General features: G+C 36.7%; 1 protein-coding gene across 3 annotated transcripts in view; it reads right to left on the bottom strand.

Moving 5' to 3' along the window:
* Positions 1-24,918, bottom strand: part of PTCH1 (patched 1) — an 86,542-nt gene that overhangs the window by 26,712 nt on the left and 34,912 nt on the right. For 2 of the 3 annotated variants that reach the window (XM_063454965.1, XM_063454964.1), the window contains exons 3-16: positions 19,718-19,907; positions 18,808-18,874; positions 18,631-18,722; positions 17,491-17,689; positions 17,224-17,345; positions 15,490-15,637; positions 13,807-13,938; positions 13,472-13,627; positions 13,216-13,314; positions 12,303-12,428; positions 10,548-10,666; positions 8,700-9,102; positions 7,967-8,276; positions 3,729-3,871 (exon numbers count right to left, since the gene is read on the bottom strand). In XM_063454965.1, the coding sequence (XP_063311035.1) occupies positions 3,729-3,871; positions 7,967-8,276; positions 8,700-9,102; positions 10,548-10,666; positions 12,303-12,428; positions 13,216-13,314; positions 13,472-13,627; positions 13,807-13,938; positions 15,490-15,637; positions 17,224-17,345; positions 17,491-17,689; positions 18,631-18,722; positions 18,808-18,874; positions 19,718-19,907 (2,306 nt within the window). Of the gene's footprint in view, positions 1-3,728; positions 3,872-7,966; positions 8,277-8,699; positions 9,103-10,547; positions 10,667-12,302; positions 12,429-13,215; positions 13,315-13,471; positions 13,628-13,806; positions 13,939-15,489; positions 15,638-17,223; positions 17,346-17,490; positions 17,690-18,630; positions 18,723-18,807; positions 18,875-19,717; positions 19,908-24,918 lie in introns of those variants that run through there. The other variant, XM_063454966.1, reaches the window with a different exon arrangement.

Genomic DNA, 24,918 nt, shown 5'->3' with positions numbered 1-24,918 from the left:
TCTAAAGAAGGATATCATTGCACTAGAAAAAAAGTGCAGAGACAAGCTACAAAATTGATAAAAGGAATGGAGCATTTTAGTTACGAAGAAAGGTTAAAAAATGTAAATCTCTTTAGTTTGGAAAAACGGCGCCTCAGAGGGGAAATTGTACAAATATATTTGGGGCCAGTACAAACCATTATCTGTAAATCTATTCATAAACAGGGCTATACATAGGACACTAGGTCAATGCATTAATGCTGGAAGAAAGAAAATGTCATCTAAGGCAAAGAAAAGTTGTTTTTTTTACAGTAAACCACCTGAAGAGGTGGTTTTTATCCAAGTCCACTCAGATGTTTAAACAGCAATTGGATAAATACTTTCAAAAACATAACATAAAGGGATATCATTTCTAATTAGTAGGGTAACAGCTGCTTGATCCAAGGAGATATCTGACTGCCCTTTTGGGGTCAAGAAGGAATTTTTTCCTAGTTTGTGGTAAAATTGGAAGCGCTTCAGACTGGGTTTTTTGCCTTCTTTTGGATCAACAGCAAAAACATATGTGAGGAAGGCTGAACTTGATGGATGCAAGTCTCTTTTCAGCTATGTAACTATATAAATAAGAACAAAAAATTGGGGGGAAAAATCCATGTACTATGAAATAAATGAGAAATAGTGAAAGCAGCACAACTCTGTTTATTTATAAACCTGAAATATCTGGATATCCAATAATACTGTGTTTTAAAGAAGTATCTTCTATTGTTTATCTCAACTAAAAAGGCCACAGTGAAGCGGATTTACTCTTCTACAACTGCACCAAATGTTAACATTGGACAAATTCTTACTTAGTGTAGTAAAAGCCATATTCATACCGAAAGTAAGACCATCACTTACGCTCATACACTTTCAGCTCCTAATGCAAAGCAGACAAGCCTCAAATTCCCCAAGTGTTCATATATATATATATATGATCACAAAAATTTCAGAAAAGTGGTAAAAACGTGTACTCTGAATTAAAAGAACACTGTAAGCTCTATAATATAACCTCCTGTGGTTCTTGCATTGTTTACGACACAAGGAGCTCTACTGTTCCGCAATAAAAAACATGTTGCATAATGTGAGCGACACTGTGCAACACGGGAGCAAAGCACCTCAGTGCAGCACTGGAAACATGCAGGTTTTGGCAAGCTACTATTTACAGGTGCTGCCATTAATTCTGTTTTTCCGTTTATTTTATCCTACGTGTCCCAGTCTGCCAGAGATTGGTGAGCGTTACACTCCTGGACAGCTACAGCTATCTTCAGCTGCCAACTTTAAGTCGCCTCATCTCCCACTAGTAGTTTATCAGCAGAAGTGCTGGCAAGGCAGAAAGGATCACTATAGTGTCAGGAAAACAAATCGGTTTTCCTGACACTATAGTACCCTGAGGGTGCCCCCACCCTCAGGGTCCCCCTCCCGTTGTGCTGAAGGGCTTAAAACCCCTTCAATTACTCACCTTATTCCACCCCCGGGCTCCCTTACCTCTCCTTCCCCTGCAGACGTCAGCGGAGCGGACTGCGCATGCGCGGCAGAGCCGCGCGCTCATTCAAAGTGTCCATAGGAAAGCATTTCTCAATGCTTTCCTATGGACGCTCTGCGTGATGGAGGCATAATATGCCTCCAGCGTCGCAGATGCGCCTCTAGTGGCTGTCCGGAAGACTTGGCTTAACCCCAAATGGAAACATAGCAGTTTCTCTGAAACTGCTATGTTTGCATCTGAAGGATTAACCATAGAGGGACCTGGCACCCAGACGACTTCATTGAGCTGAAGTGGTCTGGGTGACAATAGTGTCCCTTTAAATTAGAGGGGCAAAGTTTTAAACATAATTTCAGGAAGTATTACTTTACAGAGAGGGTAGTGGATGCATGGAATAGCCTTCCAGCTGAAGTAGTAGAGGTTAACACGGTGAGGGAGTTTAAGCATGCGTGGGATGGGCATAAGGCTCCGAAGGACAGGAACTAATGAAAGTATTTAGAAAATTGGGCAGACTAGATGGGCCAAACGGTTCTTATCTGCCATCACATTCTATGTTTCTATGTATGTATGTATGTATGTATATATCTCTATATCTCGCAAATCCCATATAGTCCCAGCACTCATACTTTATCCGTTGTGATGCCGGGAGCTGCAACGCCAGGGCTATGGTCAGTGTAATAATAAGAGTGTCTGCCACTCGCGAGCTTTAAAATTCCAAACTCTTTATTGAAGTATAATAAAAAATAAGACCATAATTTCAGGCCCCGCTCTGGACTTTCATCAGGATATATATATATATATATATATATATATATATATAATGATATAACTATGGAAGAGTAAAAATTATGACATTACACAAGGATCCCCTACAAAGTGACTATACACAACAGTTAATGTGGAATATAGTAATAGGACTATTAAACACCATTAACATCAACATGTGATACAAGTGTTATTCTAAATTATATTTGCACCTTTTTTAGTGCCACCTGCCTCCAAAGTCAATAATTGTACAAAACCAAAGCATAGAACTAGAAAGAACTGTCACTAACATATAATGATTACAAAAGGTTCTGCAGATATGTGAATGGTATTTCAAACTGTTACTGCATTTAAAGCATGCCTTAAACTGCCTGGCTCAGTTTACAGCAACCCTTCCCCCCACCTTTGTTTATACAGTTGATGGCCATTACACTTATCCATCAGGGAAAATTGTACAAGTTGGCAGATTGTAAACTGAAGTGAGCCAAATCGGCTTCCCCTCCTCTTCCCTTGGTGTTTACATTTGTTCGGTCACCAATTTATATGGTTTGTTGTACATTACTAGAGAATAAACTGGCACATACTCTCAATCATACTGAGATCATGTTCAGGGGTCTCATTCCCTATAACAGCTATTGGCAACTATTACCAAATTGCGGCACACTGTCTAATTATTCTATGCCAATGGTGTCCATCCTTGTCCTTAAACGATTGCCGGGGACAGCAATTCCCAGACCTAGCTGGCAGAGAATTCTGTAAAATGTAGACTAGCAATAACTGAACAGCCAGGCTTGAATATCCATCACTATATGAATTATAAAATCTTGTAAATAAAATATTGACATGTCTAGAAACAATTTTATTTATTTTTTAACCTTTTCTCCTTCACTGGAAAATATAAAGAACTTTCAAGATAGATAGCATTTATATTTATTATTAAAACTGAGGAACAAGTGCTACATTTTGGCTACTGTAGCAGTTGGGGCGCAAAAGTCCCAGTAGCCCTGCTCCCACTGTAACATATTTCCTTTGTCATCTATGGTGAAAAGGTGGGAGATCTTCCTCCTGTCTTGCCGCCGGCCATAAGATAGACTTTAGATATTATTATTATTTATAAAGCACCAACGAATTCCATAGTGCTGTACAATAGGTTGACTAACAGACATGCATTTGCAACAAGATGAGTTGGACGCACAGGAACAGAGGGTGTTGAGGGCCCTATATCATCATGTGCCTCTCAGCTTTCTCACACTGCATAAACAGTGATTGCACTCCCCTCTCCCACCTTAGGTTTACTTCCCTTAGAAAGGTAAAATATATCAGGTTATAGTTCAGCACGAGAGGCCCCAAGAATGCCCCAGTGCGATGCCCTCACCACCTGCTTCTGTTGCAGCTACTTCACAAAATGAGAAATGTACACTCTGAAAGTACTGTAAATCAATATGGTTATAATTAAAAAATTTCTTACCTGACTGATGTCAAAAGGTTTATCTGAGTTGCCAGTTTGTATTAAAAGTTTATAGGCAAGAACGGCATCATCAGATCCATTTCTGTAATTGTTATAGGTAATTTTTCCAGCTTCCCATTCATGGTCAAAAGTATCTTGTAGTCCTAAACACACACACACAAAAAAAAAAAAATCTTACAAAACACTTCAGCAGTCATTGCTAATGTTTCAAATTCTGGGTGTTTAAGGATTCATCAACAATAATTATACAAAAGAAAAAAGAAAAAGAAAAAAAGAAACCACGTAACTCACAACTATATTGTACTATAAATCAGATCCTCAAAGTGTTGCATCATTAGGTGATACAGATCACGGGATACATTTGTTCAGTTAGTTATGCACTCTCTTGATACCTGCATCCCAGTTGTAGTTTTAAGAATATTCATGATGCTATTTCTGTATAACATAATATAACTGTATGCCATTTACACCGGACACAAATTAACCCCATAATAAGCCTGTAAAAGAAGACCCATTTAGACACAAAAGGGAGAAAGTTGAACACAATTCACTTAATCACAGCCTAGGCCAAAATTCTGTCACACCAAAAGTAATCTGGCTATGCATGAACCTGTGGATTCACAAATGCGCCTAGCACTCATTAAACCATCCTGTGCTACTGTGCTGCGTGTTAAAATAGAAGATCCATTGTGGAACTATGCAAAAACTAATAAAAACCCATGAACTCTTGGACTTCAAATAGCATCTCAGCTGCTTCTTGAGCACAGTGTGAGTGAACACGATTTTGTCAATTTGTTCCATCTGTTCAACTTGTGCAGCTAATACAATACGCGAGATCTGCTGCCAGCATGTGTAAAGATCACAGCCAACATTTATTCACCCTTAACTGCTTCATTCCTCTTTGCCATCCTTTCGCGAAGGGGGGACAGGGAGTGGAATGAGAGAAGGGGCTCGCACATATACACAAACACAGTGGTAGGCAGTAGAGAGCGCGTCTGAAACAGGAAGTCATAGCTCAGTGCATGCAGACCTCTGCACAAATACACATGACAAAGCACATGGCTCTAGGGAAAAAATGGTCGGGAGGACAAAGACTCCACATTGTTGTGCTAAAAGTGTGTAATTAAAACCATCGCATGAGACATTGCTATGCAAAAAGGTTTAAAGGAGAAACATGTTAGATTATAAAATTGCAAGGGGGGGAGGGGAGTGAGGGATGGGGGAAGTGAAAATATATTATTTCAAATGCTAAATACTATTACCTTTATTTTTTCCCTCTGCTTTCAGCTCTGTACATTAGAACATCTAATAAAGCTTTAATATTTTGATAAATACAAGAACAATCATAAACTGATCAAGAAAATAATTGGGCAAACGCTACTAGCATGACTAGGGTATAATGAAAAAGCTGTCACTCTAAAAATACAGTGGGCTGTAATAGACATTATACATTTATATACACTTGTCTTAAGTAGATCCCCTACTGTCACTAAACTGCAACTCCCATGATGCTTAGCCAGCTTTAAAGCGGATTAAGAAAATTTGGGATCTGGGATCTACCTTTTGGCTCCATCTGCATTAGTAGTTAGCATTAAAGTGATCTGCTATCTAACTCAGTGCTACAGTACAGCGCTATGGAATTTGCTGGTGCTATATAAATAAAATAATAATAATAATACAGCAATACTAGTAAACTTCTTTTTTTTTTTTTTTTTTTTTTTTAAGTGCTGGCTTCAATGTGAATGTGCATTAATCCTCTATAGACCTTAAGGGAATCCCATTAACTAAGATTATATAATAATTGTGTGACATATTTTACTGGCAGTTAGACTGATTCCGTCACCTAATCACATGGCACTGAGCTACACATAACCAGAGTAAAACCCCAATGGATAAAACACCATACACACAATACTTTGACTTCTGAAGTGTGCTTTATGTTGTAAAAATCATGTATAATCCATGTGAACTGAATAATTACTTTATTTACAAAACAAAAATGAAAAATGCTGCATTTCCCAGGTTACAGAAACTTCTGTGGTTATTTTTTATGGAATAAATATGGGTCAATGATCTGAAAGGTGGAGCAAGATGGAGGGATATTCTAGTGGTTTAAATAGTGACTGCTCCACTTTTAGACGTTTTCGCCACAGTTGCTCCTTATAAATAACCCCTGTCAGTTTGTCAGCTTCCAGCTGTTTTCATAGCATTCATATAGGAGCCAATGACATCATTACTGCCAACAGGAATCCCTCGCTCACTAGCTTATTTACAAACCCTATTAGGGAAAAGTCACATAGTACTTGAACATTTGAAATGTTTTCACTTTCTAAATGCAGTTATCCCTGTCTGTAGGGGGAGCACCATTATATATTTGTTTTATAAAATTACATATATATATATATATATATTTTTATGGTAAATATATTCTACTCTTTATAATTTGTATTATTTCAGAACCACCTTGCACAGAACATTCCTTGCTTTGTAAAGCCCCTCTGGCACTGAAATGTCTGAAACAATGTAACTAGCAACTACTTGCAGAGCTCTTAAAACAATGAAGTCTGCCTTATAGAGATTACACACTACTAGACCTACCCAGTGGATAATGCGACTGGAAATGCAATACCACCCAAGTCTACCTAGCCACAAAACCACAACTAACACTAAAAGCATTTTCCAGTGAACACTCAGCCCTGTCATTAGTAGTAAATCAAAATCTGCACAATACTAGGAAACAACACATATTACAAAATAAACATAAAAGAAAATACAAAGAAAAGCATTTTTAAAATAACTTCTGTTTTCTCAATGTGTGTTTACAAGACAACAAGAATTTAAATTCTACTAACAATAGTGAATCAGGAATAATTCTAATAAACTGTTACCACTTTAAAATATTTGTACAGATTGACATTTTCCCCCCCACACTTTAAATAAAAGGGACACCTCACTGCTCAAATAAAAATCACTGTTTAGTGAACATACCCACAGTAAAGACATGCATGCATTTTTTATGCATTTTGTCATTGGGATAATTCTGTCTGCTGCCTTTGCAAACCCTCCCCTTTTAACCCCACCCAGACATTCTGTGGCTGTCCAATCATACACTTTCTAATGCAGCTCAATGAGAAGTCTTTGCAAGGCAGGTGCTCTGGGTAATTGCTGCCTCTTGAGTTTAGCTCCACTGAGCTAACCAAACCAGGAAGTAACAGAACCTATTGTTTGCTTGAAAATAGGGGGAAGGGGACTCTTCACACATAAAGCATTTTCAGCAAGCTAACATGCTTTAGGGGTCTGGATTGTCCCTTTAAGCCAAATTACAAACTGTGACATGAAAAACAGTAGAATTAAAGAATTTCTACCAGTTCTGCTAATATGGTTATTTTTTGCAACTTGGCAGTTAAACAACTGTTTATTAAAGTAACACTATAGTCACCTAAATTGCTTTAGCTAAATAAAGCAGTTTTAGTGTATAGATCATTCCCCTGCAATTTCACTGCTCAATTCACTGTCATTTAGGAGTTAAATCACTTTGTTTCTGTTTATGCAGCCCTAGCCACACCTCCCCTGGCTATGATTGACAGAGCCTGCATGAAAAAAAAAAACTGGTTTCACTTTCAAACAGATGTAATTTACCTTAAATAAATGTATCTCAATCTCTAAATTGAACTTTAATCACATACAGGAGGCTCTTGCAGGGTCTAGCAAGCTATTAACATAGCAGGGGATAAGAAAATCTTAATTAAACAGAACTTGCAATAAAGAAAGCCTAAATAGGGCTCTCTTTACAGGAAGTGTTTATGGAAGGCTGTGCAAGTCACATGCAGGGAGGTGTGACTAGGGTTCATAAACAAAGGGATTTAACTCCTAAACGGCAGAGGATTGAGCAATGAGGCTGCAGGGGCATGTTCTATACACCAAAACTGCTTCATTAAGCTAAAGTTGTTCAGGTGACTATAGTGTCCCTTTAAATAGGCCCCTACCCTAAAATAAAGTCAATAAACAATTATATTTGGTTAGGATGTGCAAGACATTGTTGTAAGACTATGTTATTTATGGCTGTATTATGTGACCAAACCTCCAGATTCAACTTAGATTGGTGTTTTATATGTAATTTTTATAGTTTATCAACTGTAATTCAATAAATTAGTATATACTTTCAGTGGGTTACATTGCTAACATTTAGGTGTTTTATAAGAAATTGCTGTGAAGGTTATAGTTTTATAAGGACGTACCTTGCAGCCAATCACGAAAATAATGCAGCCACATTCTGGGAAGCTGTTTGTCTCCCTCCAGTAAGACATACTTAACGTCGGCAAAGCTTTTGTGAAGGTCGTATAGCAAATGCTGGATCCGGGGATAATCTGCTTTCTGTGTCACCACATACATGTTGTAGAATGAGAAGTATTTAAACTGTGCTGCAATAAAGTCATATTCTCTGGTCTCCCGAGGTACAATGTCTGTTAGATCAAGACCATCCCTTACTCGAGTGGTGCCATAGAGGCTGAGGCCAAGCAAAGCCAAGAAGTAAAATATAACAATAACCTATAGAGAACAGAAAAAAAAATGACACCTTATAAATTTAGATGAACAAAGTAGAAACAGAGGATCATAACAAAATGTGAAATATTTTTTATTCAGTGCAGAAACAAATATCTGAGGATATAAAGTTCTAGTCTGTTCATATAATTACAAACATAATCTCTGATCAACTTTTGTTGATTGTGCATAGAATTTAATTCAATATGTCGATAATCTCACTGTCCTGAAAACTGAGAAAGTAATCCACACAAAAAATGGAAGAAATAAAACTAAAAAAATTAAAGTTTATGTATAAAACACTTGCTAGAGTAAACAAATATAATATCATTTTACATGCATGGGGTAGAGGCATGTGGGGGTAGAAATACAGAAATAAATCGTAAATGTAGTCCCCCCCCCACCCCTCAAGAAAAAACGTATACTGACCTTTGTTTTTGGTTTTAGCAAGAAAGGGGCATAGTGCTTCTCTGCAAATGATGAAAGGGTCCACTTTGAACAGGGAGGTTCTATACAGTGCAAGCCTGCCTCGGAGAACTGGGAAAGAAGGTCTCGAGTGGAACTAGTGCTCTCTGGGTTCGGTGGACTCACTTCCTGTGGTGCAGAAACAGCTGGTTGCACAGAAATTTCAGATCGTGGTTCTGCTGTAGTGTAGTATGACTGAGTACGTGGGTCATACTCTGTGCGCAGTTGTACAGTTGACTGCATCGTGATTTGCGTTTCATGGGCGAAGCTGTGACTGCTGTAAGGTGGAGGAGGGCTGTAGCGCGTATTTTCATTATTGTCTGTATAAGCTTGGGGTTCAATCTGAATCACTCTGCTGACACAGGGACTAGAATGCAAAAAGTGATAGCCCTTGTTAATTTGCTATACTCTTAAAACCCAAGGTAAGTGTTCTGCAAAATAAACTGCCATTTTAAAAGAAAGATTTCCACACTTAAATATTCCTGAATTCCACAAAATTATATTTCATTTGTGGCCACTACTCTGTAATTCTTTTTTTACATTAGTGATCACCATTTTTCATTGTGGAAATGCCTGGCATACGACAATACTCAAAGCAGATCAGGGAATTAGATATCTGTATGTAAATTCAGGCAAACACTCTTTAGTACACATAGCAAGATCGCTACTGAGAAGTAAAAAGGCAGACAAATACCGTACATTACTTCCTGGAATATTACACTCACTCTTACAAATAAGATGCTTTCAGCAGCCATGGCTTTTCTTTTTTCTAAAATGATCTCACAACTTGTAATCTCCTAGTAAACCTCAGAATGAATATTATCCAAAAAAGATTGAGAGACATTTATAGTAACAATTATTTACACAGATACAGACTACTAGGGATGACATGGATTTAGACTTGAGGGGAAAACAATGGAGACGGAGGTTTGTGCTTTAGATTGTGCTGAATCCTTAACTGAACAGTAACGCCCAGTAGGACCAAATGCCAAAGAGGAGTGTTTTAATTTAAAGGGATTACGGTCTTCATTGCAAAAAAATAAAAGTAAGTCTTAGAAAGCCTGTAATCATGGTGACTGGTTCACCAAAAGGTGCTATCCTGTAGTGAATGCCTGAAAAATGAAAAATACTATTCTGCATTGAGACAAAATAGATGAATGAAAATGATAAATGTCTTTTAATAAATAAATGTATGTTAATGTCTTTATTAGAAATACAGATTCCTAAAAAAAAATGGCAGCAGAATGTAAAAACAATGACTGCATTAAAGCGTAATGTCTACATTCAAGGGTACCATTAAATAATGTATAAAATACAGAAATTTGAAAAGTGTTATACCAACCTGCATTGATCTCTGTATTGTGCTCAGTGATATCACAAACCTATCTAACGTCTCAGACTTCCCCTTACTATTTCAAAAAAGCAATAAAGTTTTGATGTTTGAAACATTCTTTATTGGGTGGGAGACTGGGGTGCTACCATTGTCATCACATCTGCAGAGATTTAAAGGGGTCAAAAATCACACCCTATCAGATTTGTTTTTTTCCAACCTGAAAATCATTCCTGAAGTATAAAGAAAGCTCATTGCGGTTTTATTGACTACATTTTGTCCACGAAAGTAAAAATGTTTGTAAGTATTTTTTTGTAGATAACTAGTGAAGAGGTTTCTGAATTTTGTAGATTTTTCATTCTTGATATTTGTTACTGAGAAACAAGATTAAAACAAGGCCAATGCTCAATCTTACAAAAAATATATAATTTCTTTTTTAAAAAGCACATTATTATTTCAGCTTTGTTATTATAAATATTTACCTGCTGAAACAGCAAAATATGTCAAGTCTGCGATCTCTCCTTCGGTAAAGGTCCATGCTTAGAATAGCGGGGAATATCAACAGCACCATGGCAAAATTAAACACCACAACAACAGCAGCCTAAAAATGAGATGGGAGAAATGTTAGGCAGATATAGAGTAAGACAGTGGGTTATGTGTAAAGGGCAACTGTTGGAGCAAAGTTAAAATATGTCTTTCTCGAGAACATGTGCCACATTTTGTACCTTGATTAACCCCTTAAGGACACATGACATGTGCGACATGTCATGATTCCCTTTTATTCCAGAAGTTTGGTTCTTAAGGGGTTAAAAATATATAAAGTGTGATAACTGTGACATCTTGCTGCTCATAAAATGAAACTTAACCTCTCAAAGAACTCCTATTTCCCGTTCCCCCCCACACTAAAACTCCTATTTCTAATACTGCACAAGCACCCACTTGCAGTGCTTTACTTTTACATCTATCTACTGCCACTATTATCAGAAAGAATTTACACACACATATATATATACATAGTGATCCAATTAGAGTATATAAAAAAAAAAAAGGTGTATGATTCTATTCACACAATAAATAAAGACTATAAGATCAGCATACAGGTAAAACCAATCTATAAATCAGAATTTCTTCATGATTGCATTCTAAATCCTTCTTGGCATAAAAAATGTATCTGGATGGGGAAAAAAGCACTGCTGTAAATTGTGTTCTTTTCATTCCATTTGTATCACTGCTTCAGCACAAAAAAGGAATTTTTTAACATAATATATTGAGAAAGTTGTAAACTCAAGACTCTGTACAAGGGTCTGTTGAAATCTACTAGACTATACAAGATATCTTCCTATTTAGACATATTTAGGCCTCTGCAAGCTTTCAGAGCATCCACTGTTTGAAAATATGAAGGCTGCTGCCTGTAACTGATGTCAAGAGAAGAATGGGAAGTCTGTGTTAGAGTTAACCAGGGAAAACTAACAGGTCTGCTCAGATGGGGCCCAGCCCAAGGTATGTATGTTTTCTTTGCCATTCCTGGCAGCCCACACAGAGAGAGAGTGTGGGTGACCTTCATAGCTTGAGGTGATGAGCAGATGAGAAGGTCTGTCAGCCAGAGCTGCACACTTTAGCAGCTGCCCATCTTCAATTGCCTTCTTTGGCCTATTATTGTGCAAATCCGCTTCTGGTCCAATACACTACTGCAGTCTTACCTATTATCTATAGATTATACATGCAGGCAGAGGTTAAGAAAGGTTATGGGCTATTCTTAGGGGAATATCTTAAAACGTAGTTTTTTTACTTTCTCAAAAGGCCTGGGCATCAATATTGTTTATTTAGCCATTAAATAATGTAGCTTAAAGAAAATATATATATTAAAAAAATCAACATCAGTCCCAAGTCCCCCAAATATATTAGAAATAATTCTGAATAAAAAAATTGTTAACCAGAGCTGTAATAATTCTTTATATTTTGTGTTACTATGATTTTGTTAAAATACAAAAATAGGATGTAGAAAGAATTAGGAGAAAGGTGGACATATAAGGAAAGTAATTATGTTTTTGGGTTTTGCCTCACGTGCAACTCAGCTTACATCTGCTCAGGTAAACTCGTAAGACAAAAGAGTTAATCCTTAGTGTCAGCAGGAGTATCTTTAATTGACAAATCTTCCTTCACAAGCCAAAACAAGCTATCATATAGGTTATTAGGTTAGCTTTCATATAGCATAAAGTTACGGATTGTTCCCTTACTTGTAAGGAGAATGCCCGGAGTGCAGGAATTGGTATTAGAGCAGCCATGAAAAATGCTGTCACATTGCTGATGGAAGTCAAGGCAACACTCGCTCCAGTTCTCTTTAGACATTCACCAGTCCTATCCTGGGAGAAAGAGAAAAAACATAGATTGCATGACGCACAATAAAAAAGAATCCAACATACATCAAAAAAGGATTGGAGCTCATAGATATTAAACAGAATATATGCACATAACTCAAAGAGGAATATGTAAATGATACATGAATGTAAAAAAAGGCTGAATTGATTCATACACAGTGGTCATGGTGCACCACATGGTGGGTTTCATTGCAATGTCTCTTTACCTAGCCGGTACCTCGACAAATTTAAATAGTTTATGTACCGCATGGAGGATTTAGACATATTTCCATTCTTTTTATACTGTGAAAAATATGGGTTAAAATTTACTGGGAAACATGATTAATATAGTGCACAAATGTGTACACGGCAAAATGTTTTCAAGTAAGAAGAAGCATCCAGATCTACCAGGGAGAAATGTTCCTGCAGTGTGGAAGTATAGCGCACCATTTTCCATTAATTAAACAATACTAGTAACTCACTGGGAAGTCTATAAATGAAAAAAGCCATTCATCAAATGCAGTCTTGACAACATTTCCAGGGCATATTGCAAAATAAATAGCAAATGTTTTGTTTTCAGCTATTCATTTTTATTATTATTATTATTTTTTTTATCGAATTGCTTCCAAAGCCCAAGGACAACCACATTTTTGTATTTCTGAGACATTGCAGGTATAGGGCATCCAGGGTTTATAGGCTCAACGATTAACTTATTTTATAATGTGCCTTAAAGACAAAATACCTGTGAAAACAAAAGGCTTTATTTTTTCTTTCTTAAAATATTTGTAATTACCTCAAATGGAATCCTTTTATTCTGGCCAGTTTCACTAAATGTGTGTGCCAACAGAAAGACATCATCTACACCAACCCCCAGAGCAAGAAAAGGCAAAACCTGGTGGGAATAAGGCAGGCAATCAGCACCCATCATGCATTTGGCTGTCTGAGCATGACTTCCATGTACTCGTTTCTACTGGGATTGCATATTTTTAAATATATACTGCTCCCACATGGATTCATCATACCCTGCAATTTTTATTTAAAAGTAATACCTGAGTTGTTGCAGCATTAAAGGAAATTCCAATCAATGAACACAGGCCCAATCCTGCAGCTACTGAAAGCGCAACCAACAAGACTCCAGCCAACCCTACGGCACCCTGGGACTTGGCACAGTCCCATCTCAGCATGGTTAAACAGGCATAGGCAAGCTGCAAATAAAACAGGTGGAAACAAAAAACATATGTCTTTTAGGAGGCACCAAGTCACCCCAAAACAAGTAAATATCTAATGATGTAGTCCTTCCCAACATGCATGTCCCACCATCCAATGTTTGCATCCCATGAATTCCTCCACCCCATAATTTATTCCTACAGAGACCTTGACTCACCATTAGTAGGTAGCCACTAGCAACTCGGATAACGCTGACATCAGAGAAGGATTTCAAAATGTCATCCAGTGTAGTCGTGGTAAAGGAAAGAACTTTCTGGGTGGAGTTTTGTGCAACACTTTGATGTACAACCTAGTGACAGAGTATAACAATTCTATTTCAGGATGAGTATATAGGGAAATCATCAAGTAGCATCAAAACAAAGCTAAAAAAATAAAAAAATACACACACACACACAAAAAACAAACAAAAAAACATACAAACCCTAAAATGTCCCTTTATAAATAGTACGTTGTTAATTTTCCCAACATATTGCAGAGCCCTTCACACATCAGAAATCGGAAAAGGATTTAATTCAAAAAAACAAAAGTTTGTGAATGAGCTCTGTGCTTTGCTGCCAAGTTATGTTATTAAAGCAGCCAAGAAAAGAAAGAGTTAAAGAAAAAAATGTGTTCTTACAGATTTGTTGAACAGCATCACATTGAGGCAAATAGCGTGTCACCATTCATCCCAATATGCTTGACTGCGGTGGCAGTACTCAAGAATGGGTGTAATAAATTCAGGGGATGCTTTTGTTTTTAATTGGTTGACTGACTCACAGAGGTCACATGCAACTCAACAGAGGTCAGTGCCTGGGAAACAAAGGCCACAGAAATGTCACATGACCTCACCAATGGGAATGCAGCTGTGAACAGATTCTTTGGTGCACTAATGTGTTCCAGACACCTTGCAAGTCACACTTCTAGGTTTTTTTTTCAGCTCTCTTATCCTTTGCGTACATCACAGAGTAGGAAATATCACCTTAGCAAAGTACTTTAACGAAAGTAAAAAAAAAACAACAAAAAAAAAAAAACTTTTGCGCCATCAAAAATGGCTATTACAGAACAAAGATCAAATAATTTCCCTGTAAACATAGGGTATATTTGTAGCGCCCTTGGGATATTGTTATCAGTTTGGTTTAAATTCCCTTGTAGCTGCTGGGTTTTCTGGGTGTCCACCAACAATGGTATCCCCTTTCAGGGTCACCCACTGCCAATTGCAGTCTCTTTTAAATAGGTTTGGCTTTATAATGGATCCCCATGCTTAGTCTGTGGCTGTTAGCATATCCCTGTCACGTTAGAGTAATGTTGTCAGACAAAACAGCCCAACAATGAGACCATGAGCCTAGGAGTTCAGTATGGAGCAAGACCCTGAGGTATGGAAGACTTCACTTCAATGGGACCGTTTTCACCTCTGGGTCCAGAGATACAATGGGGATTTATCAAGGCAAAACATATACTATTTTGGAAGCAAAGGACTAAAGATCTCCATGGAGATTGTTCCTTATTTAGTTTTTTGCCATAAAATAGCACCTGTTTTTGCCTATATATCTCCCATAATAATTGAATTTGGCTGAGTTATTATTATCCACTCTTGAGATTGTAACAAAACTTCTAATTAATTAGATAACCCGGTGTCCAATACAGTTTTTATGCTCATATCACTAACATCAATTACTTATGGCACTAACATCTACAACATCTCTATGCAAAACAGAAAGGAAATAGGCCACATATGTGTGCATATGTAATTCCAAAACACATGCCGCTACCATGTTTACTTGCACATACGTATCCTGTGAGACCCATATAAATATAAGCACAATGTCATGTGATTAGATGATGTGATTTAGGCCACGTCTACCTGAACATAAGTCCGTTGCCATGCCTCCAAGATGGCTGCTGCTTTGTCTTCATTCCAATTTATATTAGCAACGTCTTCATACTCCTTGAAGTGCTCATACATTTGTTTAGGTGTCATTAACTGAAACATGGTTTGCAATGCCTGGGCACTGCAGCAGAAAAAAAAATAATGTAAAAATCATAACTGAATAAAGCAAAAGGTTAAGTTTAATATTAGATCTCTCTTTATAGGGAAGATTTAGGGAGACTGTGCACGTCACATGCAGGTAGGTGTGTCTACGGCTGCATAAACAAAGTGATTTAACTCCTATATGGAAGAAAATTGAGCAGTTAGACTGCAAGGGCATGATCTATACACCAATACCTCTATATTAAGTTAAAGTTGCTTATAGTGTTCCTATAATTTCAATAAATATTTATGGATTAGACGTAAGTCATATTTAATGTAGATTAACATTTTGCTGTGTATGCGTGTTACTTGTCTTTAATTCACATCACAAATAGTTAGGTTTTGCTAGGAGATATGCCAGACTAAACTCTTGACATACAGCAGGAATGTGTTAGGTATACAAAAGCATATATTGTTTAAACAGAAATACCCCTATACTACACCATTATATTAAGCAATATAGTTCTCAATACTCATTCCACATGCAATTGTAATTAATTAAATGTGCAAACCATAAAGGTATAATCATACATATAAAGTGATCCTTGTTACAAAAAATAAAAGTACAATTTTAAATTGTATAATAGAAAAACTGAAAGAAAAAAAAAAAGAGTACAATTAAACATGGAACGTGTTTTTTTTTAAATCAGATGTGTTAGATGGTTGATTATAAACCTACAGCTAACAAAGAATTTGGAAATATGTTTGTCCAATACAATATTTGAATAATGCCAATAGTTTAGTTTGTAGACCATGTAAATTAGAGGTTTAACATAATACTATATGTTTACTACTGTTTTGTATGATATTCTGACTATTTTAATATTTTACTTCCATCTTTCATCAAGTTAATTGATATATTATTATATTATTTATATAGCGTTTGCAAATTCCGTAGCGCTGTACATATATGAAAATACTTAATTCTGGAACATAGATATTAGGTGGTGCCTTTGTGGATGCTTCCTGTCTACCTTCATGATCCAAACTTGTGCCACAATATAACATGCAAATATTACCAGCTAATTCAATAACAGGTTGTATGCTTCAGAGTGTATAGCTTAATTTGCCCCATACATCCATATACAGACAAACCACCATCAAGTTAAAGAAACACAAACATGTATTCCTAATGCAAGAGTGTTTTATACTAACTATTTTGATTATCAGGCACCCATTAATAAAGTTAGATAGAGTGATTTACTTACCATATATCCTCTAGCGTGCTGGGCTCCCCAGAGCTGCCACTCCTCCACTGGGTGAGATCACCAGTACTAACCACTACTCATAAACATATCAAGGCTCAAAATTTCTATTTGCCACTGGCAAACACAAACTTTTACCTGGAGGTGTCAAAATCTACTCCTGGAGAGATTATAGCTTGCAGTGGTGAATAACGTTTAAGATATGTCTAGTTGCAAAGGACTTCAAATGTTAAGTCATGAATATATAACACACTACAGGTATAATGAATATGTCAAAGCTAATAGCTGCCCATTGTAACTATACTCCAGGATCCTAGATTATGCTTGTTAAAATGACAATGTAATTTTTTAGTACCATTACCTGACAAGTTTTCCGCTTGCATTCTTAACGGTACCACCAATGATCAGCTCCTCCTGCCAGTGCATGTACTTTCTCGAAAGACCATAGCATCCACCACTTAAAACAAGAGCAACATCCAGAGGCTATTTGTTTTTCCATTTTTAAGAAAAGTATCAATGGGTGACCAAAAAGGAGAGAAATAAACATTAAAACACACAATTAGGTTTCTATATTTGGTTTAAAGTAATGTTAAGAGAATATCAATTTTAGATTTTGCTTTATACTCACGTTGGTTGAATTTTTATTGGGAGCAGAGCTTGGGCAGTCCAAATCTGATGGGTTAAGGCAAGGGCGGTCCATATAGCCATGACCCACCTCTGCCTTAGTTAACATTTCTTCCCAGGTGTCTACTTGAAACTTTTCGCCTCTTAACTCCTCCAGGAACTCCATAGGGTCAAAGTTTGTCCACTGTAAAGTTGGTTTACCTCTATAAGGAAAATTAATGCAATAAATTTAGCCCCCCAAAAATTATTTTACATAGGTACGCAAACATTCACACACTGACCCATAGAAACTGGGGAAGAGGTCACAACACAAAGTAAATTAATTGATCAGATCCTGATTTTGCATGACATTTGTCACTTATGCCAGTTAATCTTTACAGTTAATATTTACAGTGATCACATGTGATTTTAGTAAACTTTTGTATCCAAATGCACTTAGATGAATCAGTAGTGAAGGTCAAATGTTAAATTTATACTTTTGTTCTTAGGGAAGACACACTCTCTCTGAGCGTGGTTACTTGACTTATCCTACCATCCGATTGTTGCAACCACTGCATATAGGCTCAAGGAAATTGATAATCAGAGACATAAGACATGTTGGCAGCCACGTTTTGTGGTTTTTAGCCAAACTAAATTTGACCGAGCAAGTGTGAGTCATATTGTAGGTCTCCCAAGTAGAAAAACAAATAACATTTCATTCCCCACCCAGAACAGTATGCAATGGGTAGTGGAGAACCAACATAAATTGTTTTTTCAGAAATATGAAAACCAGAGGAAGAACAATTATGCAACATTAACTCCCATCATCATTACCCAAACAATCTTGACAACTACATAAATTAATTAACACTGTGTAAATGAAGACTGTGAACTATAAAAGTTTCTTAACTAAGTGGAACCACATTAAGAAGAATGCTCAATACTTGTTTTAATGAAATCGATTAAATTAAAGCATTGCTCTTTTCTTCTTGATTACAGATGCTTTACGATAGGTACATTATAATATTGATAGTCCAAGGTGGAAAATAAATATGCACAAATGCCTGTAAAATGTTTTCAATGGAGGGAGGAAGGCAAGAAATCCAGAAATTAACACACGTCAAATTTTGAATGCACATTTAAGAAAAAAATAACACATGCTTACGGTAGATAGGCCCTTCCAGAATGAAGTTTTGCTCCTTCCCAAAAACAGTCCAAAGGTGTGATAATTAAACAGGGATATAAAGATTCTATAAACTGTAAAAGAGATTTAGATCAAAATTTAGATCTATGGACTGCTACAGAATAGAGGTGTTTTGTGTGTCATTTATACTTGACCTACACGGCTCATATAACTTTCAGTGATGAGTTCTCCTGATTTAAAACATAATTCTTCTAGCTTCCATTTCCTAAAAAATAAATACATAAATAATGCTCAATATCATATTTATAATAAAATATAAATTTAATTCTTGCATGCAATAAGTATTGACATTTCTCAAATGAAAAGTATTATAATTGACTGTAAAAAAGTGCAAAGTCCCATTACCAAATAAAACGATTATTTTTAATACAGTACTAAACTCAGTATTACAGTGAAAATCAGAAGAGTAGAAATTCATAGTTTACAGTCTGAAATCTAGTCTTGCATTTAAAAACAAAACCCTTGTAACAAATATGGTGGGAGTTTCCATTGTATATCCTTTCAACTCGAATCTAGTCCATGTGCTACTTATACCGAATTGGGATCTGGGAGCTCCTATTGGATGCACACACCTTAGGCTTCCTGTGTAGCCAACAAGACATCACCAGAGAGGTTTGAACTTTCAAAGGTCACCTGGGTTATCTTCAAATGCAAAACGGGATGCTGGGGTTTTTCCTTTTTAAAATTAAAATTATTTCATAATTATTTGTTTTCTAAAATGTGAATCATGTTGTGTACTTGTACAACATTAAACAAAATAAAAAATATATACATTACTTAGAGCTTATTAGTTGTTCAAGTAGGCAGATTAGATGGACGACTCTAGCAAGACTATTTGTTTACTTCTAATTTAAATTATGTCAAAAATCTAATTCAAATTTTCTCTCGTCAACATGGCAATAAAGAAAACATAAAGAATGTGGGAAAATAAGGAGGAACTCAGAGAGTGCAGAAAGATGATGGCTTCACTAATGCATGCAATGGTATGACTTATAACAATACTGTAATTAAAAGGTAGAGAGGTATTTTCTTAAGATTTGACATTTACTTGTTGTACATGAGGACTTGCACCTTGGTGGCTTCAAGTGCTGAATGAAGATGTTGTTTCAGAGCTTTTGTTGTAAGAATATTGGCACCATTTTCTAGAGGGGTCTGGATCATAAGCTGTGGGTTAAACATGGCTTCCTCTCCAATCTTCTGACGGGTGTAATTAAGTTCTCGGCTAACTCTGCCCCCAACTGGTAAAAAAAAAAAAAAAAAAAAAGACAACATTGTTATGTTAGTATTTCAGAGAATACAAAAAACATTGAAGTGAATGATTTGTACATATTAGTTAGAGGTTATCATGAAATCCTTTGTGTGACCTTCACACTAAATAAACTCTTCAGTAAAAAAATAAATAAATAAATGTACGAAAGTTTAATTTTACTTGGAGTTTATTTTCCATCCCCACCCCCTCTCAATATAGAGCTTCCATATGGAGAAACTAAATCACTTGAGGAAGGTTTTCCTTGCAAAGCAGACTGAAAATTTCTTGTACAATTTCTTGCACTTGTATAAACAGTCTGGCCCAATTGCACATTTCACGATCAATGGTATTTATATACAGACTCCCACGAAAAATAAAATAAAAATATTGGCAGCATGAAAGTAGCTTTCCTTTACACAAACATTACAAAAGGTGGGCTTGACATAAAGAAAGAAAGAAAAAAAAAGAAATCTCAAATACTTCATAGTTTGCAAGAATACTAAAGAAATCATGCCAAAATGTAATGCTAGAGAAAGCTAAGAAAATCTCGGGGCCCCATTCTGAGTGAACTAATGTACACAATGAGGAGAAGGTATCACTAGATTTTTAACAATCACCCCACCTCCCCCTCCTCTTGTAAATTTCCTTTAACAGCATTCCATAGTTTTCAATTTAATAAAGTGTCAATTTACAGGAGTGCTGTGGATTTCCCTTATTTGCATGTACTTGCAATTTATGTTGTTTTCCAGATCTGAGCAGGGCCTTATAATGATTAAATCCAGATAGGTCCAGTCACAGTGTCTATCATTACAGGAATAGGAAGTGATGAATGCAGTATAATTATAGGAGGATTTTCTTGAGCTACAGGTGTAGTAAGGTGTATCATCATACTGGAATAACTCAGAATCTGTAGGATTGTTCACCAGGAGGAAATGATGGTACTACCACATATTCCAAGCTCTATAGTATAAAGTCACCCAGACCACTTTATCTCAATTAAGTGGCCCGGGGGCATTGGTTCTGTATGTTTAACCACTCAAGGTAGAACATTGCCGTTTTTCAGAAAGGGCAATGTTTATCTTGAAGTGCCAAACATGTCTCTAGTGGCTGTCATGCTGATAGCCACTAGGGGCACTGCCACTGCACATGATGCTGCTGCTCATAGGAAAGACAGGAAAAAAAATATTTGATGCATATGTCACGCACAAGGTCCCCAATTTGAGAAGTACTGAATCAGCCATGCCTGCTTGATGACATCGAGAGAGGAGGATAGGTAAGCAGTGTTGAGGGTGGATGGTGCGACCATACATAAAGACACTAAAATACCAGTTAGATGCAAGTCTAGTCTCTTTCTATTCTAGAACTAGGAGTCAGGTCTGTGATTTTTCAACTCAAAGGAATGTCACAAACTATCATTTCACCTTGATGGTTGGCCCACCCATTGATGCAGTGAGAGTATGCTGCCACAAGGCCAAGCAACCAAGGCAGTGGTATCAAACATGAAAGCCAGAAAGTTGGCGTATTTCTTTGTAGGCCATAATAGGACAGGAATCCACCCACCCCCCCCCCCCCCTCCCCCCACTCCTTTTTTTAAAAAGTTCAAGAGAATAGAATTTGTGCACTATAAACATTTGTACCTAAAAATATATATTTTTTTAAAGTTAGCAATTCCTTTATCCATGTCTCGATTACATCATATGAGGGTACTACTTTAGTCATATGAGGGTTCTACGTTTTTACAGTCTACTATTTCTTCTATGAAGAAGAATGAAACACAATACAAATGATAACTTCTAAGAATTTGCGAGATCAGAGTGCTAATATGTGTAGTGATTAAGGAGGACTATAGAGGGCATGATTTTACAGATGCCTTGCTTACAACTCAATGAAGTGGTCTGGGTGCCAGGTCCCTCTAGTTTTAACCCTGCAGCTGAAACATAGCAGTTTTCAGAGAAACTGCTATGTTTACACTGAGGGTTAAATCCAGCCTCTAGTTGCTGTCTCCCTGACAGCCACTAGAGGCCACTTCCGCGATTCTCACTGTAAAAATCACAGTGAGAAGATGCTGGACGTCCATAGGAAAGCATTGAGTAATGCTTTCCAATGGGCGGTTTGGATGCACGCGCGCTGGAGAAAGGTAAGAGGCTGAAGGGGTTTTAACCCCTTCAGTCCAGCGGGAGGGAGCCATGAGGGTGGAGGGGACCTATTAACCCTATAGTGTCAGGAAAAGGAGTTTGTTTTCCTGGCACTGTAGTGGTCCTTTAACTCAAAATTGGCATGTCACCTTTTCACCAAGAAAGCTGTGCTTTGCAAAAAAAAACCAAAAAAAAACACAATGCTATAGATTTAACGTTATTTACTAAAGTGATAAAGCGACTTTGTTAAATCTTAAATTCCCAATAATTCTGATTTTAGTAAACTATTAAGCATATAATTTTTATATGAACCCAAAGAACTCTACTACTGGTAGAAAACAAGATGATGGCAAATGGAGGGAAAAGGATAATCTTAGCGTCAACAAATGTACTCAACCAGTAATGGTTTAGATTTTTCTGCTGTAGATAATATGAATATTCTAAGTGGGGCTTCAAATGCTTAGGTTGCCTAACTCCATAATGAGTAAAGAGCATCTGTGAACATTTTCAAAATCCTACACAGAAAGCTTTGGACTTTATAGGTGATAAAATTGTGGGATAGTACAGGGGCACTCCAGGCACCATAAATACTACAGTGGGCTGTAATTGTTATGGTGCTTTATGTGTTCCTTTAATATAAAAGGAGACCTTAAAATTTTGAAAAAAAAGTCAGAGGTTATGTAAAGAAAGAACATTTAAATCATGGTGCTGGCATGCTTGCTGGCAAAAAAAAGTTGTGAATTTATTTGGCAATATCATTATGAGTTTTTCCAAAGGAGCTGTAAAGATGAGATAATGTAATGTAATTGTCAATCGTGCTATTAGCAGTCATTGTTAGCGAGAAAGAAATTAAAGGGACAGTACCACATACAAATTATTAGTATGCATTTAAATATACTCTGCAAGATAAATCTTCATAAGTTATAAGTACTATAAAAATCTCACAAACGTCAGGAAAAAATAAAAAGAGATTCAGACACAGGGTCCTGCAATCCAGCACTGGGACAAACTTCTCACTGCAGCCCAATCATACTACTGTGAGATCATGAAACTTAATGACCTATGTCCAATCAAATGCCTCTTATAAAGAAGCACTGCGTATGTACTACGCATGTACACCAATTGCCACCTATGCAATGCATTTAATTTTGCCCTAGACACACACCCAGCAACTGGTGTTAGCAAAGTTTACAATAGAATCAATTATTGAATCTTTAGACCAAGTCACCTAGAGGCTGTCTATCGGGCAGCCACTTAGGGCCCTAGAATGGCTAAATGTAAAGCCGTGCCATTTGGCACTGTTTTCATCTGCAAGGCTGCAGAAGCAGCATCTATATCCCAAAATCATTAGGATTAAGAGTGTCTCTTTAAAATGTTTTTAAAACCATTACATGACAGAAAAATACAGTGCAAGTATCGTTCCTTCTGTAAGAGAATTTTATTGCGTCTGGAAAACGCAGACCGCGAGCCAGACACGTATGGATTAAGAAGGAAATCCTGACCTGACATGTAATAAGTAGAAAATTGGTTTTTAAATTTCATTGCTTTATTAGCTATTATTGTTTTTACTGAACTTCTTTCTGTGAGTATACTACTTTTGAAGTATCTATTTAAATGGAAACCAATAAAAGCTATTTAGAATTGAGTATATCATGCTCAGAGAAAAATAATATAGAATTGTTTGTGAATTGTGTTTACCAAGATAACCAGGTAAGCATTAAGGGAAATATAGTTCACAAACGTCTGCAAAGGCAGATTTTATAGGAATCAGAAAAAACTTAGTTCACTGGAGCTGGTCACACCAGTGGTTGCCTACCTTACCATTGATTTAAGGTGTTCCAATCAGGGATTTGCTGCTAATATTGCTGGCATGAAGGCTCACGCCACAGCCATGTTAGGCTAGCCACCATGGAAACAATAACAAAATTAGAATTGTTTTTCTAGAAACCATGGAAAACCTACACCATGACCTTTAAAAGGTCATTTTCTAAAACACTACATCTGCTTCAGAAAAGTCTAGCTTGTTTGCTTCACACTGGACCATCAGGTAAACTGCAATTTTTCTATGTAAGCGTACTTTGAACATATGCACTGCAGACATCATCATGCCAATACAAAACATAATGAGCTCAGTTGTTATGTCATATTAAAAACTGCTTATCTTCTGGTAGGACATTTGCAGTTACTGAGAATATGTCGAGAGATTTATTCAATTTAGTGTTTATTGTCATGAATTCAAAGAAAATGTTACATTTTAGGCCAAAGTAGCCAAACTGAAAAAATTGCCAGCTAGGTTTTCAGTTTGGCAATATTGGCCTCAGATTAGAAATACAGTTTGTTTTCTAGTTGAATAACTCATAGTTGCATATTTTAGTTAAACCCTTCCCAATGTTAGGGCGTGCTATGCCGTCTTACAAAAGAAGGGCTTTAATGCCATTAGGGCTGCATACCACGCCCTAACGCTTGGGCCTTCCCCGCACCACAAATACTCATACTCCTTACCGGATCCGATCAGGGGGATTACCTGACGAGGTAGTTCCCCTGCAACCAATCCCGATGACACTGCAATCACATGACTCGAGTCAGCATGATTGACAGATTGCCTGCCTGGGTTGTCAGGCGGATCCCCCAACATATAACTAATAAAAATATAATTATACATAAAATACATTTAGAATCTTTCTCTCTCTCTCTATATATATATATATATATATATATATATATATATATATATATATATAAAATCCAAAGAGGTAGCAGCACTCACGGTCCAGATAAAATTTTTATTAAAGCATATTTAAAATTCAGTTCTGTTGATCTTGAGGAAAGTCCCGTGTAGTGGACTGAAACGTCGATCATTTTAAA

The sequence above is a fragment of the Pelobates fuscus genome, chromosome 5, assembly GCF_036172605.1.
Source record: "Pelobates fuscus isolate aPelFus1 chromosome 5, aPelFus1.pri, whole genome shotgun sequence".
Classification (NCBI taxonomy): domain Eukaryota; kingdom Metazoa; phylum Chordata; class Amphibia; order Anura; family Pelobatidae; genus Pelobates; species Pelobates fuscus.
This window is presented reverse-complemented; position numbering and strand designations above follow the sequence as displayed.